Source organism: Globicephala melas, chromosome 9, assembly GCF_963455315.2.
Source record: "Globicephala melas chromosome 9, mGloMel1.2, whole genome shotgun sequence".
NCBI lineage: Eukaryota > Metazoa > Chordata > Mammalia > Artiodactyla > Delphinidae > Globicephala > Globicephala melas.
This window is the reverse complement of record NC_083322.1, coordinates 60,427,776-60,445,410: the sequence shown is the minus strand read 5'-3', so window position 1 is coordinate 60,445,410 and position 17,635 is coordinate 60,427,776. Positions and strand designations below refer to the sequence as shown.

At 39.7% G+C, this 17,635-nt stretch overlaps 2 protein-coding genes across 4 annotated transcripts in view; one reads left to right on the top strand and one right to left on the bottom strand.

The window, feature by feature from the left end:
• Nucleotides 1-15,564, bottom strand: part of C1GALT1 (core 1 synthase, glycoprotein-N-acetylgalactosamine 3-beta-galactosyltransferase 1) — a 35,526-nt gene extending 19,962 nt beyond the window's left edge. For 2 of the 3 annotated variants that reach the window (XM_030857226.2, XM_070046351.1), the window contains exon 1: nt 15,379-15,564. In XM_030857226.2, the coding sequence (XP_030713086.1) occupies nt 15,379-15,385 (7 nt within the window). In that variant the 5' untranslated portion in view covers nt 15,386-15,564. Of the gene's footprint in view, nt 1-14,822; nt 14,972-15,378 lie in introns of those variants that run through there. The other variant, XM_060304637.2, reaches the window with a different exon arrangement.
• A 356-nt stretch (nt 15,565-15,920) lies between these two features.
• Nucleotides 15,921-17,635, top strand: part of ASNS (asparagine synthetase (glutamine-hydrolyzing)) — a 115,164-nt gene continuing 113,449 nt past the window's right edge. Inside the window, exons 1-2 of the mRNA XM_060304636.2 lie at nt 15,921-16,146; nt 16,761-16,834. The gene's annotated coding sequence lies outside the window, so the exon portion shown is untranslated. The remainder of the gene's footprint in view (nt 16,147-16,760; nt 16,835-17,635) is intronic.

Here is a 17,635-nt window from a genome sequence, read left to right as displayed (position 1 = left end):
GGAGAAAGGAAGGAGAAAAATCTTCAAGATTGAGAGGTAGGCAAAGAGTTCTTAGACCTGACTCCAAAAGCACAATTCATAAAAGGGTAAAATTGATAAACTGGACTTCATCAAAATTAAAAACTTTTGCTCTGTGAAAGACCCTACTGAGAGAATGAAAAGACAAGCTACAAACTGGAAGAAAATATCTGTAAACCACATACCTAACAAAGAACTAGTATTTAGAATATATTAAAAACTCCCAAAACTAAACAGAAAAAAATAAACAATCCAATTAGAAAATAGGCAAAAGACATGAACAGATATTTCACTGAAGAGGATGTACAGATGACAAGCACATGAGAAAATGTTCAACTTCATCTACCATTAGGAAAAATGCAAATTAAAACCGCAATGAGATATCTCTACTTACCCATAAGGATGGCTAAAATAAAAAACAGTGATACCACCAAATGCTGGTGATGTGGAAAAACTAGATCACTATATATTGCTGATGGGAATGTAAAAGGATGTCCAGCCACTACAGATCAAAGGTAACTACGCAGAGAAAAATATGTTCTGACCCAGCTTGTTATCAAGGTAAACTATTCACCCTGACAAAATGGGAAAACAGCCAAACCAATTTGAATGATATGCCTCCAACCTGGTGAAGCCCCCCTACTGCCTAGAGTCTTAAAATAAAAAAATCATTAAAAAATCAAAGTTCCTACTTGCAGCTGTCCAAGGTCCCAGCTCCCCAATTTACCTCTCTCAGGTAGCTAACTGACTAGACAGAAACTGTCAGCCAGCAGCAGCATAGATCTCTAGCTCAAAATTTAAAGGGAAGATCCAAATGGTGCATAAAACAATTATCTATCTAGGTAATAAAAGAGATTTTCAACTACACGATTTTTAAGCAAGGTTACCTAGGATTGATTCTATTAAAAAATGAACAAGCAGTGGGCTTCCCTGGTGGTGCAGTGGTTGAGGGTCCGCCTGCTGATGCAGGGGTCGCGGGTTCGTGCCCCAGTCCAGGAGGATCCCACGTGCTGCGGAACAGCTGGGCCCGTGAGCCATGGCCGCTTGGCCTGCTCGTCCGGAGCCTGTGCTCCGCAGCGGGAGAGGCCACAGCGTACCGCAAAAAAACAAAACAAAACAAACAAAATGAACAAGCAGAAATACATGGAACCTACATAAAAACCTTGTAGCGGGAAACAAAATTAAACATAGGATGCAAAAGACAAGGGAAAAGCACAGACCTGAATACTTACTCCATAGGAAAGAAAATCTTAAACTACATAGGACTATTTTGTAGTCTTTTAGAAACTGAAGGGATTAGAGCAATTATGCAGGAAATGATAGCTATGAAAGATGGGCAATGGAGAGCCAACACAGAAATAACTTATTTCTCAAAAGAGAATAGAACAAATGAAATAGAAAAAAAAAAGTCAAAGATATAAAAGAAAATGCACTGAAATGGAGGCCATGCATCAAAATATTTAAAGGTCTCACATATAATCAAGAAAAACCTTGGTTAAGAGATCCTGAACTTGGGGTGGGGGGGAGGTTGTTGTTGTTGTTGGGATGAATTAGGAGACTGGGATTGACATATATACACTAATATGTATAAAATAGAACCTGCTGTATAAAAAATAAATAAAATTAAATTTTAAAAGTTAAATTAAAAAAGGAAAAAAAAAAGAGATCCTGAACTTCACTTAAAAAAAAACCTCTATAAGTATCCAGGGAAAAATAAGCAAGTCAAAGGGAAAAATTAGGCAGAACTACAAGGGAAAAATTATTAGGCAGCTTTCTCCTCTGTGTTATTATATGTCAAAAGAAATGCTGCAAAAACCCAAGTTTTTGAGGGGGACAACATTCCCATAGACTTAAAGATTCAGCAAGCTGTCATTCAAGAATCCATGTAACAGGAAGACATTCTCAAATATGCAAAGGACTCAGTACGCACATACCCTTGATACATTACCTACTTAAAGGTAATGAGAGTTACCAGCTGAGAGTAAAATCCAAATTAAAACAAAAACAAAAACTCAAATTCACAAATGAAGAAATCACACAATGAAAGGGTTAGCATTAATAGAAAGTTGTAATCCTTTCCAATATAACACTGTGGAGTGGTAATGATGAAACAAAGCAGAAATATTATTATCCTAGAAAGAAAAGCTACATGAGATAAAGTGATAATAGTAATTTAACTGTAAGACACGTAGGCAGAAAGGGCATATCATGTGAATAAAAATGGAGTGGGGAGGGGTAGGAGAGAATGTGCTAACAAGTATGTACTCTAATTTCATTAGAGGGGTAACTCAGAGGTTTTTTTTAAGCTTAATTTAAGCTTTAATTTAATTTAATTCACTGCAGCACTATTTACAATAGCCAGGTCATGGAAGCAACCTAAATGCCCACGGGCAGATGAATGGATAAAGAAGTTGTGGTACATATATACAATGGACTATTACTCAGCAATAAAAAGGAACGAAATTGAGTCATTTGTTGAGACATGGACGGATCTAGAGACTGTCATACAGAGTGAAGTAAGTCAGAAAAGAAAAAAACAAATATCGTATATTAATGCATGTATGTGGAACCTAGAAAAATGGTACAGATGAACCGGTTTGCAGGGCAGAAGTTGAGACACAGATGTAGAGAACAAACGTATGGACACCAAGGGGGAAAGCCGTGGGGGGGGTGGGGATGGTGGTGTGCTGAATTGGTGATTGGGATTGACATGTATACACTGATGTGTATAAAACTGATGACTAATAAGAACCTGCTGTATAAAAAAATAAATTAAATAAAATTTAAAAATTAAAAAAAAAACTTCAAATACACACAAAAGTATAACAATAAACCCCCATATATCCATCACACGACTGAATTATAACTTTAAAATTTGCTACATTACTTTATCATTTCTTCAATTGATGATAGTATTTTAATGCAAATCCCAGACATCAAGTCATCTCACCTCTATGTACGTCTGTACACCTCTTCGAAAATATGGACATTTTTTTACAAGCCAAAATGCCCTTATCAAATGCCTAACAAAATTATCAATGCCTAACAAAATTAACAATAATTCTTTGGACTTATCCAACTCAAGTATGTAATCAAATTTTCCCAACTGTCTTCTATAATCAAATTGCCTCAATTAGCTCACAAATGTCTTTTCACATTTGGTTCGTGCAAATCAGGATTCAAACTATATCCAAATTCACAGATGAAATGAAAAAAAAGAGAGCATTTTATATAATAACTATTAAACATGAAAACCTAAATGAAAACCACATTTCTCTAAAAAAACAAATAATCAAAGCTGACTCAAGATATAAAACCTAAATGAACCAAAAAACCAGAGAAGAAATAAAGAATGTTGTCAAACAGCCAGACTTCAAAGAGGTCCAGGTTTTCCCTGGATAAAATACTTCAGTCTTTCAAAAAACATAATTATTATACTACATAAATCATTCTGGAAAATTAAGTAGCAGAACTTAACCAATTCTTCTTTTATGTAAAAGGTTGGATACTGATATCTGACAAGGAGAGACCAAAAATAAAATAGAAAACCTCAGTCCAATCTTACCCCCAAATAATACATTATTACAGGAAATGCAGCCCAAACATTAGTAGTTATCTTAAGTTGGGTCCCCAGGAAGCAAACTCTGAGATGACGCATTTGTGCAAATGTGATTTATTAGAAAGTATTTCTGGGAAAAACTTGTAGGGAAGTAGGACAGGGAAGGATAGAAGTCAAGAAAGGGTAAGATACCAAGCAAAGTCCATGGAGGGTAATTTTAGCTTAATCCCTCAAGGTAGTTCTAGAGGCAGTGTAGGCCACACCTCAGAGTTGTACCCACACAGTCAATCACTGGTTAAGGGCTATCCGTAGGAAACAAATTCCCCAGACAATTCCAGAGCCTGTACATTGGCAAAACAGTATCTGGCAGTTTGAGGGCAGCCCTACAACAAAGCCTGTGAAGAGGAAGGAGATAAAGGCCTATGGACAGAGTATTAGCATCATCTGTTACAGTGATTGTTGCACAGGTAAAGTTAAAAACCAATTGGTTTGTTTTGCATTATGAAATCCCCAAAAAAGGTTAAGCAATGAATCATTCCAGTTCAACCATCATACAGGACTACTGTAATAAGGAGGACTTACTGAGGACTACTGGTAATAAGCCCTAAAAACATGTACAGAGATTTCAATTATTTTTTAATATCTACTCTAAAATATAAATAGCCAGGTAAGAATCACCAGATATTTTAAAGAAAGCCTCTAATATGAAAGAAAAAGATCAACATAGTCAAATTTAATGTAACTTTAAAGAGACCATGTAATGAGATGAAAACTTAAAGAAAAACCCTCAAAACTATCACTAATATCTTGAAAGATAAAAGTCGTGCCATCGTATTCTTCTTTTTGCCCTACGCGGGCCTCTCACTGCTGTGGCCTCTCCCGTTGCGGAGCACAGGCTACGGACGCACAGGCTCAGCGGCCATGGCTCACGGGCCCAGCCGCTCCGCAGCATGTGGGATCTTCCCGGACCGGGGCACGAACCCGTGTTCCCTGCATCGGCAGGCGGACTCTCAACCACTGCGCCACCAGGGAAGCCCCATGGTGGGAATATTTTAAAAAAACAAACAGAATTACAGTTTGAGATTTACGCAACTTGATTTTAACCTGACTGTGAGGTTTTACGAAATCTTTGGAAGGTGATACTGACTGAGCACCTTTCAATGTGTCAAATACTGTCCTAGGAACTAAGGATATGGTCACTGGTATATTTTCTCCTGTTTACAGAATATAAACTCCCAGAAGACAAAAAATAGTTTCCTACCTTTGAGCTCTTGACCATGATGCTTTTCACAAGACATTGGTACAGTATCAGCTGGCTTGAAATAAGAGTGCAAAGCATCTCCTTATTCATGCCCCAAGTCCCCAAACCTGATTATATTTCCACATCTCTTTTACACTCTGTAAACACTTTTCTCCCTCCTTCCTTGATCATTCTCCCTTGGGCTCAACTCTCTTACCTCTGTTTCCCAACTTAATAAAGGCTTCACATAGCAGTCTTGTTTAAAGGAAATACTTTCCAATGCCACAGGATCAAGTCCATACTGCTAACTTGGTAAACAAGATCTAGCTCTAGTTTACCTTCCTACACTCTTGATACTCCCTATCCATAAATCCTATACTGAGCCATTCTCCAAATCTGCCATGGCCTTTCATATGGATGACTTTGGCCATTCTATTCTTTCTGCTTGGAGTGCCCTCCTCAGTTATGTCTACTGGATAAATGCATAATTATCTTTCATGGTTACCTTAGTTTCAGTACTTTTCATAATCAGTCTTCCCCATCACCCATGATCAAATTAACTGCTTTCCCATCAAATATTTTCTTGTTCCTTCATTCACATCTCCTACTATGTACTTATCACACTTCATCATAGTAGGTATGTACATATCTATTTCCCCCTAGACTATAAGTTCCTCAAGAACAACAGCTATAACTCTTTTATCTCTATCTCTCCAGCAACTAACACATTGCCTGGCTTGTAAAATGCATTCAAATGTTTTGTTTTAAGTGTATGTATGTGGGGAGCACAGATGAAATTATTTTTTCCAAATAGGTATCTTTATCCATACTGCCTAATTTACTGAATAAAAAATCATATGGTCCCATCATTTGACACATTTATACACTTATATAACCCAGTCATAAACTAGATATATAACATGAACTATATGTACTATTTCCTTTGATGTGTATTCAACTCATACAAATTATAACAGAAGTACATAGTAATTCAGAGACAGAAAGACTAAAAATATTTTCTATTAGTAATTTATTAAAACTACAGAAATAGAAAATATTAACACACAGCCTTCACCTAATGACCCTGAAGTATTTTATTAGCATTACAGTTACACAACCTCAGTACTAGAAAGGACCTTGGAATTTTATGAATCCTGAAAAAGTATGTAAGGATTAGAAACAAATAAACCTCCCAAAAATTATGTAACACCGCAAAACCAAGTTGTATTAAGTCTCAAACTATAACTCTATTTTTAAAACTATTCCCACAATTTCCAATTCAGAAGATCAAAAGTGAGAATACCTTTTTGTTACTTTTCAATGAGAACATTAATATGTCTTGCATCCTCAGTAGAAATTAGAGAAGACACAAACAGAATGACATCCCATGTTCATGGACTGGAAGATTTAATATTGTTAAGATGTCAACACTACTTAAAGTGATCTACGAATTCAATGCAATTTGTATCAAAATCCAATGACTTTTTTTTTTGAAGAAACAGAAATATCCATCATAAAATTCATATGGGATTTCAAGGTACCTCAAGGAGCCAAAACAATTTTAGAAAAGAAGAGTAAAACTGGAGGACTCACACTTCCTAATTTCAAAACTTACTATAAAAGCTACAGTGATCAAAACAGGGTGACACTGGCACGAAGACTGACATATAGCTCAATGGAATAGAACAGAGTGCACAGAAATAAATCTTCGCATGCGTGGTCAAAAAATTTTTGACAAGGGGGCCAAGCCCATTCAATGGACAAAGGACAGTCTTTTTAACAAAAGGTAATGAGAAAACTGGATATCCACATGCTCAAGAATGAAGCTGGACCCTTACCTAACACCATATACAAAAATTAACTCAAAATGGATCAAAGACCTAAGCTAAAACCTAAATGTATAAAACTCTTAGAAGTAAACATAAAACAAAAGCCTCCCAACATGGAGTTGGCAATGATTTCTTGGATATGACACCAAAAGCACATGCAACAAAAGAAAAGATACTCAAACTTGGCTTTATAAAACTTTAAAAACCTGTACATTAAAAGACATTATCAACAGAGTAAAAAGGCAACCCACAGAATGGGAGAACATATTTGCAAACCATGCATCTAGTAGGGGATTAATATCCAGAATATATACAGAACTCCTAAAACTTAACAATAACAACACAAACCCAACCCAAAAATGGGCAAAGGACTTGAACAGACACTTCTCCAAAGAAGATATACACATGGCCAATAGGCACGAACATGTTGAGTATGAAAAAAATGCTCAACATCACTTGTCATTAGGAAAATGCTAACCAAAACCACAATGAGATACCACCTCACATCCATTAAGGATAGCTACTATCAAAAAATCCCAGAAGGGGCTTCCCTGGTGGCGCAGTGGTTGAGAGTCCGCCTGCTGATGCAGGGTACATGGGTTTGTGCCCTGGTCCAGGAAGATCCCACATGCCGCGGAGTGGCTGGGCCCATGAGCCATGGCCACTGAGCCTGCATGTCCAGAGCCTGTGCTCTGCAACAGGAGAAGCCACAGCAGTGAGAGGCCCGCGTACCGCAAAAACAAAACAAAACAAACAAAAAAACCCCCCAGAAAACAAGTGTTGGTGAGGATGTGGAGAAATGGAAACACTTGTGCACTTCTAGTGGGAATGTAAAATAGTACAGCAACGGTGGAAAACAGCATGGCAGTTCCACAAAAAAATTAAAAATAGAATTACCACATGATCCAGCAATTCCACTTCTGGGTAGATGCCCAAAAGAATTGAAAGCAGGGTCTCAAAGAGATATCTGTACACCCATTTGTATAGGAACATTGCTCACAACAGCTAAAATGTGGAAGCAACCCAAGTGTTCATCAACGATTGATGAATATGCAAAATGTGTTATATACAAGATGGAATATTATTCAGCCTTTAAAAGTAAGGAAAATTTAACATATGCGACAACATGGATGAACCTTGAGCACATTATGCTAAGTGAAAAAAGCCAGTCACAAAAACACAAATACTATATACAGTAAGTCCCCTACATATGAACGAGTTCCGTTCCGAGAGCTCGTTCGTAAGTCCGATTTGTTTGTAAGTTCAACAAAGTTAGCCTAGGTAACACAATTGGTTATATAGTACTGTACTGTAATAGGTTTATAATACTTTTCACACAAATAATACATAAAAAACAAACACACACACAAAATAAACATTTTTAATCTTCTGGTATAGTACCTTGAAAAGTACAGTAGTACAGTACAACAGCTGGCATACAGGGGCTGGCATCGAGTGAACAAGCAAGAAGAGTTACTGACCGGAGGAGGGAGAGGAGGTGGGAGATAGTAGAGCTGAAGGATCGTCAGCAACAGGAGATGGAGGGCAAGCTGCAATTTCACTCACGCCTGACGCGAATGGCCCGGGTTCTGGCTCCTTGCTGGATTCACAATTCTGTCTACCCTCTTGATAAAACGGATCCAGTGATGTCTGGGTAGTGGTTCTTTTTTTCTTGTCATATATGACACGGTAGCACTGGACTGCATTCTGAACAGCTGCTGCAACCTTCGTGTACCGTTCTACATTCGGGTCCTGTGCCTCAAAAACTAACAGTGCCTCCTCAAATAAAGAAAATCCCCTTGCCATTTCCTGCGTCGTGAGTCTCTTCGGTTCTTCAGTTACTTCTTCCCCTTGTCTCTCGTCATCCTTTCTCTGGGCCTCCAATTCCATCAGGTCTTCATTAGTAAGCACCTTGTGTTGCACAGCAAGTTCCATCATTATTGCTTGGTGCTTCTTAGCAGTACCAGCTACATCACCACTGCTTTTACTCTTGCTTCTGGACATCCTGGGCTTGAAATAAAGATACTGTACTATGGTACTCTATACAGTACTGTAAAGTACACAAAAGTACAACCACTTGTAGAGGATGCATGCATGTAACAATGTACGCCAGACATGTGAACAAACATTATGTGATTGGACGTGCAAACACGTTTGCATCTTTGAAAGTTCGAAACTTGATGGTTCGTATGTAGGGGACTTACTGTAATTTCACTTATATGAGATATTTAGCTAAAGTCATAAAGTGATTTATGATTTCCTGGGACTAGGGGGAGAGGGGAATGGGGAGTTACTATTTAATGGGTGTAGAGTTTCAGCTTTACAAGATGAGAAGAATTCTGGAGGAAGATGGTGGTCATGACTGCACAATATAAACGTACTTAATACCACTGAACTGTACACTTAAAAATCGTTAAGATGGTATATTTTGTGTATTTTACAATATAAAAATTGGAAAAAAAATCAATGATAAAGATGTAGATTTGCTCCAAATTAATCTATATCTATCTATCTATATAAAATGTCATCCCAACTAAAATATAAGATACTTAAAAGTTAAGTAACTTGGTAAAATGTAACTAAAAAGTTTGAAAAAATAAATATGAGCGTATACCTGGGAAATTCCTGAAAGGGGTGTAGGGGTGGACTAAGCCTAGGCAGACCTACTTAAGATATACAATTTTTAAAAATTAAATAATGTGGTAAAAATTATGGTAAATGTTGTTTGGAAAAATAAATATGTGAGTAAAACGTGCTATAGTAATTAAAACAATTTGATATTCAGGCTGAACAGGCATGTCAGTGTACCTGTGAATCGGAAAAAAAATTTTTAAACACTTTTATTAATTCATACTAAAGATATATTGCTGAGAAACTTTTTTTTTTTTCTCTACAACCAGACTGTTAGAATTATTTGAAAGTGTATCAGTGAGACTGGAACACCCCACTCTGACATGTACGATGAATCGCTAATCAGAAACAGCTTCAATTTCCAACCCAGAGCTTCAGATAAGTGTTTCCCAGACACAACATTCCACATTTATCTTAACTTTGTAGTCTTCAAGGGAACAGGACACTTAAGTCTACTTCTCAGCCCAGGCCTGATGTTAATTAACCCGATTCACAGTCTTGCTGTACTTTAAACCTATCAAATATTGTTTCATTTAAATTCTGTCTAAACTCCACCCTTCTCCAGAATCCTATAATAACCCTGTCCCCTCTGGCAGTTCCTCTGGTGTGTGATCTCCCTCACAGCAGCAAGTTAATTAACTTAACTTTGTTAGCCTAAAGATGTATATCCCTGGTGGTCTTCATCAGATCGAAATAGTCTGTTAAAAAAAAAAAAAAGTACATATGGAAATTTAATACATAATACACATAGCATTTCAAATCAAGAAAAAAATGGCTTATTCAAGAAGTGATATTGAAATAAACTTCTGGGAAAAAGATAAAAAGCAACCATCTGGATCCCTACCTTTCTCTTTAAAATTCCAAATGTTTCTAAGATTTCAATATTTTTAAAAAATGAAATTAAAAAAAACTAGAAGAAAACATCTTTTTACATCTTTACATCATGAACTGAGATCTTTTCAAAACTCAAAAGGTATAACTATAGTAAAACTGTATGAGGTTATGCATTGAATAAATTTCTGGCAGTGAAATTGCTGGTTCAAAGGTATGTTTCTGTATAAAATGTTAAAAAAAAATCTGTACAGCGAAAAATAACAAAAAGTATCATAAAGAAAAAGAGAAAAGGCCAACTTAATATAAAAACAGTTAAAGAAAATAAAAGGATTTGAAGGAAAAGAAAAAAAATGGTCAGGAATGTTCACATTTCACTCATATTACAGAAATGTAAACCTCAAATGCAGAGATACTATTTTTTTTAAATTTTATTTTTAATTTATTATTTTTTCTATTTTTGGCTGCGTTGGGTCTTCGTTGCTGTATGCGGGCTTTCTCTGGTTGCGGCGAGTGGGGGCTACTCTTCCTTGTGGTGCACAGGTTCTCATTGCAGTGGCTTCTCCTGTTGTGGAGCACGGGCTCTAGGTGCGCGGGCTTCAGTAGTTGTGGCACGCGGGCTCCGTAGCTGTGACTCGCGGGCTCCAGAGCGCAGGCTCAGCGGCCATGGCTCACGGGCTTAGTTGCTCCGCAGCATGTGGGATCCTCCCGGACCGGGGCACGAACCCATGTCCCCTGCATCAGCAGGCGGACTCTCAACCACTGCGCCACCAGGGAAGCCCTATAACTTTGTTTTCAAAGAATTACATTACCTTACAGGTACAGTATGCCCCCCTCTGTCTCTCCCTCCCTTATAATTTATGCTTCAGCAATTATGAACTATTTACAGTTCAATAAATATCTCAATGCAATGAGTTGCTCTACTCTTACTGCTTTTCTGTCTATACAACATCCCCTTCCCTCCACCGTCCATACCCCAACCTCTGTAAATCCCATTAAGCCAGTGTTTCTTAACCATGGCATAAATGACATCATGAGCTGGATAATTCTCTGTTTGGAGGCTGTCCTGTTCACTGTGAGATGTTTAGCAGCATCCCTGGCCTCTACTCACTAGATGCCAGTAACACTCCCCCTAGTTGTGACCCAAAATGTCTTCAGACACTGCCAAATGAATGCATAAAATACACGTAGATTATATACTAGTGTATCCTTACATTCGCAACTGGGTGACTGAAGTAACTAGAGAAGGAAGAAAAAAGCTTACTTTTCACTACAATCCTGTGTGTTTTAAATTTTGTACCTCTTCTAACCTTTCCACTGCTACCACCCTAATCCAAGCCACCTTTCCCCCTTCCTCTTACTCTCCCACTTTTTCTCTCCCAACTACTGCAACAGCCTCCTAATCAACTTTTCCCTTTCTTCATCCTTGGCTTCTTCAATCCATTTTTACCAGTCCTTTTAAAAGTTAAATCAGATCATGTCACTCATTTGCTCAAAACCCTCCAGTGTCTTCCCAATGTCACTCAGAGACATAATCAAAACCTTAAGATGAACCCTACACAGTATGCAATCCTACCCTCCACACTCCTCTCTTGCTGAACTCTCCTTCTAGTATTTGGTTTTTGTAGGTCAAAAAGGAACAAATAGCAATTTCAAAAACTGAACCTGTTACTATCTGTTCCCTTGCTGTGTTCTAACTTTGGACTCTTTGCTGTTCTTCAAACACATGAGGGTCCTTACACTTGGTGTTGTCTGTTGGGAACACAACTCACCCAGATACTCACATGGCTCACTCCCCAACTCCTTCAGGTCTTTACTTCTCAGGGGGTCTTCCCTGGCCACCCTATTCCTACTCACAGCACCTATTAACATCTAATATATTACATATTTTACTTACTCATCTTGTCTATTGTCTCTTTTCTCCATCTTGATCAGTGGTTCTCAAACCTGAGTCTACATCAGAATCACCTGAAAGGCTTGTTAAAAGAGTTTCCGAATCAAGAAGTCTGGGGAATAGAGCCTGAAAATTTGCATTCCTGACAAGTTACCAGATGATGCTGAGGTTCCAGGGACCACATTTTGAGAACCAATGTTTTAGAATGTAAGCTCCATGAGAACAGAGATTTTTGTTCACCTATTCATTGCTTTACCTCTATGACCTGGCACATGGTAAGCAGTGAGATAGGTAAATGAATTTACTCTGTTCCCAAGGCACCCTCTGATTTGGTCTGCTATATGGTGCTAAAATTTTACTGAATACTGTAAAAGATAAATTACATGACTGTAATGAGTTAAACTGTGTCTCCCAAAAAGACTGGGGTTGAAGTCCTAATCCCAGGAGCTATGGATGTGATCGTATTTGGAAATAAGGCATTTGGAGAGGTAATCAAATTAAGATTAGGTCAGCAGGGTGGCCCCTAATTCAATATGACTGAAGTGCTTACAAAAAGGGGAGAACACCATACTAAGACAGAGACACACAGGGAGAATGCCATGTGACAACAGAGGCAGAGACTGGTGTGATATAACTTTAAACCAAGGAACGCCAGTGACACATGAAGCTAAGAGGCACGGAACAGATTCTTCCCTAGAAGGTAGAGCATGGCCCTGTCAACATCTTGGTTTCAGACTTCCAACCTCCAAAACTGTGAAACAATAAATTTCCGTTGTTTTAAATCACTCAGTTTGCTGTATTTTGTTATAGCAGCCCTAGGAAACTAACACAATGACCAAAAATGCAAATGACTACACCAAGCTGTATAATTTCAAGTCTCCCTATTATCCAACTTGCACCAATTTGTTTTAATATATAGCTTTCATTGTGAACTAATCAGACTTCCTGTTGAGAATCTCCCCAATTTAATACCGCCTCTCTCTGCCCTCCATGTGTCCCTTCAATGTGCAAGGCAGCTCACATTACAGGTTCTAGATAATGTACTCAGATTTTCTTTTTGGTTTCTCCTACCTTCCTATGGGCTACCCTATTTCACATACAACAGCTTCTTTATATTTTTTTCTTCAAGGGACACTTCTTATTTTCACATATTATAGATTTTGGCATGTATTTTCCCATAGGACATCTGAATTAGTTATAAAGTGAAATTTTAAATACACATTCGATACACATTTAGACTTCAAGATAAAATGCTAACTTCTCTTTTATGGAACAATTCTCCATTTTTTCCCCCTTATTCTAAAAGAATGACCTTAACCCCACTTAGGTCTGGGTAAAAGAATTTTGCCATATTCTTTCCACCTTGCTGTGGTTTGTACACTAGCCTCTTTACTCAAATCTCAATAAATCTTCTAAAAGTAACATGGTTGTACTGGGAAGCTTAAAGTTTTAAGTGAATCTGAATGAAATTTCAGCATCAAGTTGTCCATTTTCCATTTACTGTTTGTTTACAGGTGCACTGTCACAAGAATTCCAATCAATGATTTCTTCACACAGAAACTCTACTTCAAATTACCATGGTTTATAAAGTAAGCTGTATAATGCAATTTTTATCTTAGTGAGCACAAGTCAATATACAAATAGTATATAGCATATACCTAAATGACACACTTTTCTATTTCTATGACTAGGTGATCATTAATTGATATGTACTCCTAAATGACTTTGTGATAAAATTCTAATAATTTCTGGATACTGAATTTACTCAGAAATATAGACTAGTATAATCTATACCCCCAAAAAACCATATTTAAGAAAAATACCTATCTTTAAATGGGTAGTAACCACAAAATATTTTTAAAATGCTGAACCCTAACTAAATAGATCAGAAAAACACAAACTCCAAGCAAATATAAGAGAGACATCTAATCGTTCTCCACTAGTACTAAAATACCATGCTCTTTTCCTGTGAAGAATTTTAAGTGAGTCATACTTTCCTTACTAAATCACTGTTTTACTTAACATATGGTAAAGAGTTAACTGTTTGGTAACTTGAAACTTTACACTCAATTAAACTGTACATTAGTATACACTACAGCTGGCAGAAAATAAAATAAGTATGATTACTATACACAATACTTAGAACACACAGCATCAAGTGACATTTATCTGATAAAAGTGTGGAAAGTTGCAAAAAGTTAGTTTTACCTCCTAAAACCTCAGATTCCCACTGTCTAAACCAACACCAGAATTAAACAACTTGAAATTATGCATGACACCTTTTCCTGGCACCCAGGCAGAGCTATCACTGCCCAGTTTTTGGTAAATGAACATATTTCTGTTCGTTACACATTGGCCTAATTACTCTATTGCATTAAAGTTCTAACTTTATAATTAACTTTTAAAATCATAAGGAAACCAATTCATGGTTAGGATAATAATTTTCAACCTGAAATGCTTTAAAAGGATATACCACAATAACTATAAGGAATTGAGAGAACTAGATTATAAATCTAGTCAACTTTTCCAAAGCTTGTGATGTTTTGTCATTTGACAATAATAATAAAGGGAGAGGGTAAGAGCTGGGCAAGAATAAATCCCCACCCTTAAATTTCGTTCATTTTTTTGCGTATACAATACATCCAAATTCAGAGCTGTAAAGCCAATTTGTCAGCACCTACGAATCCCATCACACTTGGTGGGGGAGGGAGGAGGGAAGGAAAAAACTCCTTTCCTCGTCCTCCACGCAGCTAGTGCCAAAACACACCTGCCTCACTAGAGGCAGGGAAATTTAAAAGAACAAATCGGCCACAGACAAACCTGCTGGTCCAAGAGAGCCCTGAGGAAGTCCCCCGGCACTTGCGGAAGGCGCCCGCTCGCTAGGCGCCGGGGCGGCGCGGCAGCCCGGCTGCTCTCCTGGAAGATGTCCACACCTGAGCGCCCGCAGGTCCGCAGGGAGAGGGCCCAGCGGGGCACGACCGCTAAGTGCTCAAGCCGCGCGGTCCGGAGCGCAGCCCGTGTCTCACCGTCGCGACCCGACGGCAGGCGACGCGCGAGGAGGCGAGGGGCACGAGAGGCTAAAAGGGAAGGACCCACGACCCAGAGAAGGCTACATGTCAACAAAATAGCGGCCCGGTGGGCAGGCGGCCCCAATGGCAGTTCGCAGAGATGCCGGAGCAGGAAGTGCCCCGCGCCTCCCTCAGGAACCCGCACGTCCCCAGCCCCGGCGACGACTCCGAGACACCTGTTTGGCGGCGCCGGGGGTGGGGTTCCACCCTCCACGCTCCCCCACTCACACACTCACGCTCCGAGAGGGGGAGGGCGAGAGGAACCGAGACATTGGACCCACAGTCTGAGGGCGCCTCCGCCGGCGTACCTGACATCAGCCTCGGCTCCCTCTCGCCCCTCCGGGGGGGCAGAGAGGGGGACGACACGAGCCCGGCGACCCTCGCTCTTCTCGGCAGCCGCAGAAGTGGCTCGTGGCTGCTAGCCCGGGCCGCCCGCTGCCGCCCAGATCATTCCCCGGCAGCGGTTGCTGCTGCGGCGGCGGCAGCAGCCGAGGCGGGCCCAGCGCGCGCTCCCGCCCGTTCGCTCCGCCCCTCCCCGCAGCGCGTCCAGGCCGCGGCTCGCGGACAGCGCAGCCGCCACCCAGGGCTCTCCTAGCGCTGACGTCGCCGCCGCCGCACCAGCCCCAGGGAAGGGAGGAGCGAGAGGGGGCAGGGTGGGGCGGGGCTACGACGACGTGTGGGCGCGGGGATTGGCAGTCGAGAGCACGCCCCGCCCTTGTGCGAAGGGGTCTGGGAAGTCGGGTCTTCTCTGAGCGATAGTCGCAGCTCTCTTGCGGCTCCTCGCTGGCGGCCTCCGGCTTCCTGATCTTGCTCTAGGGTTTTGCGTTAGCTTGCGGACCTTGAGAGGAGTTAAAAGCAGTGAGACATCAGGGACCGAGACTGCGGATACCTGAGAGACCTTTGTCTGAGGGACAGGCTCTTACCCTGCAGGAGTCTTATGGCCTCTAGCCTGCTTTTAAACAGTTCTTTTTACCCCTGTTATGCCCCCCTCCCGACTCTCTTTACTCAGTATCTCTCTGGCCTTAATGAAAGGAAATACGGCAAGATAGGTACGCGAACTGTTGTTGCATAACCAGGTATGTGAACCCGCAGGAGCTGAAAACCCAATTAGTGATACCACAAAGCCTCCTAAAGGCACACGTGGTCTTTGGTTCTGTCATTACTTCACTGCTGTCAGGCAATGGCCAGAAGAGTTTCCTCGGGTCCTTGCAAAACCTCACCCCCCCCCCCGCTCCCCGCTTTAGTTGGCAAAGGGACTTTGTATCAGAAAACTGTTTTTGGATTAGAGCGAGGAGTCCTGGAGCGATTGAGGCAACCCCACAGCAGTCAGGAGGTGGGGTAAGGTCTTGACTTTATTGGTGTTAACAGTCGTTTACAAGGCCTAGCCTGAGGGTAAGAAAGCTACCCTGCTTCCTTTAAATGCTCTCCTCAGCAGTTCTTTAGTGCCTTGGCCTCTGGGCTGGAATCTTGGTTTCCTCCACCTATCAGCTGTGTAACCTTGGCAAGTTACTTAACATGTCCGGGAGAAATAATAACGTTAGTAAGGTATTATTGTTGTCCACCCCCCTTTAATTTGTTTACATTCAGCTTTAGTGTAGTTTAGCGGTATATGCAATTAATAAATCCGAAAGAATCTTCCAAAAGAGTTTTAAAACATCTAGATTCTTATCCAAACCTCTCATTTTTTCAGATGAGAAAGCTGAGGTCAGAAAGATAAACTGAGAAACCCGTTCTGGAAGAGAAGTGCAAGTATCTGATGTCCAGGTTAGTGCTGTTTCCTGGGCCCATACCTCCAGACTTCTCTCTTGGATCCTTACCTCCGTCATTTTCTTTCTTTCCCAGCCTCACCCCCTTTCCTTCCACAGCCACTGTGAAACAGGGAAAAGAGACCCTTCAGAGGTCAAAGTGTTCCAACTAGAAAGCAAAATGAAACAAAATACCTCAGGATTCTTATTTTAATTTTATTAATATTTATAATGAACAAGGAATAATATTTTTCCAATGAGCAAAGATAAGAAATCCTTCCAAGGATAAGCTCAGATACAGCATGTCTAAGATAATTTTCTTAGTGGCAAGAAGGTATGTTGATATGAACAACACCAGATCAAATCAGCCCCTCCTACCCTTCTGGGTATTTTTGAAAATAGCTGTTATTTTCATGAAAACAATACATACTTATTCAAATAAAAAAAAATTTTCCAAATCCCATAATTCAGAGGTAACCATTTTTAAAAGTTCATGTTATACTCCTCCAGACACCTCTAAGAATAAAAAATACATAAAGATATATAAATACAATGTATGATAAACTGGATTTCATTATGTACACAGTTCTTTTCTCACTGAACAATATATCATGAATAACAGCATTTTAAAAGTTGCATAATGTCCATTAAGTGGATGTACTATCATTTATCTAACCAGTATTCTATAGATTCATTTCTGGTATTTTTCCAAATGTTTACTATTTTAAACAACTCTGTGATGAGCTTCTTAATGCATGTACCTTTGCACAACTGTGCAGCTGTCACCTTGAATAAATTCCTGGAAATGACATTCATGTCA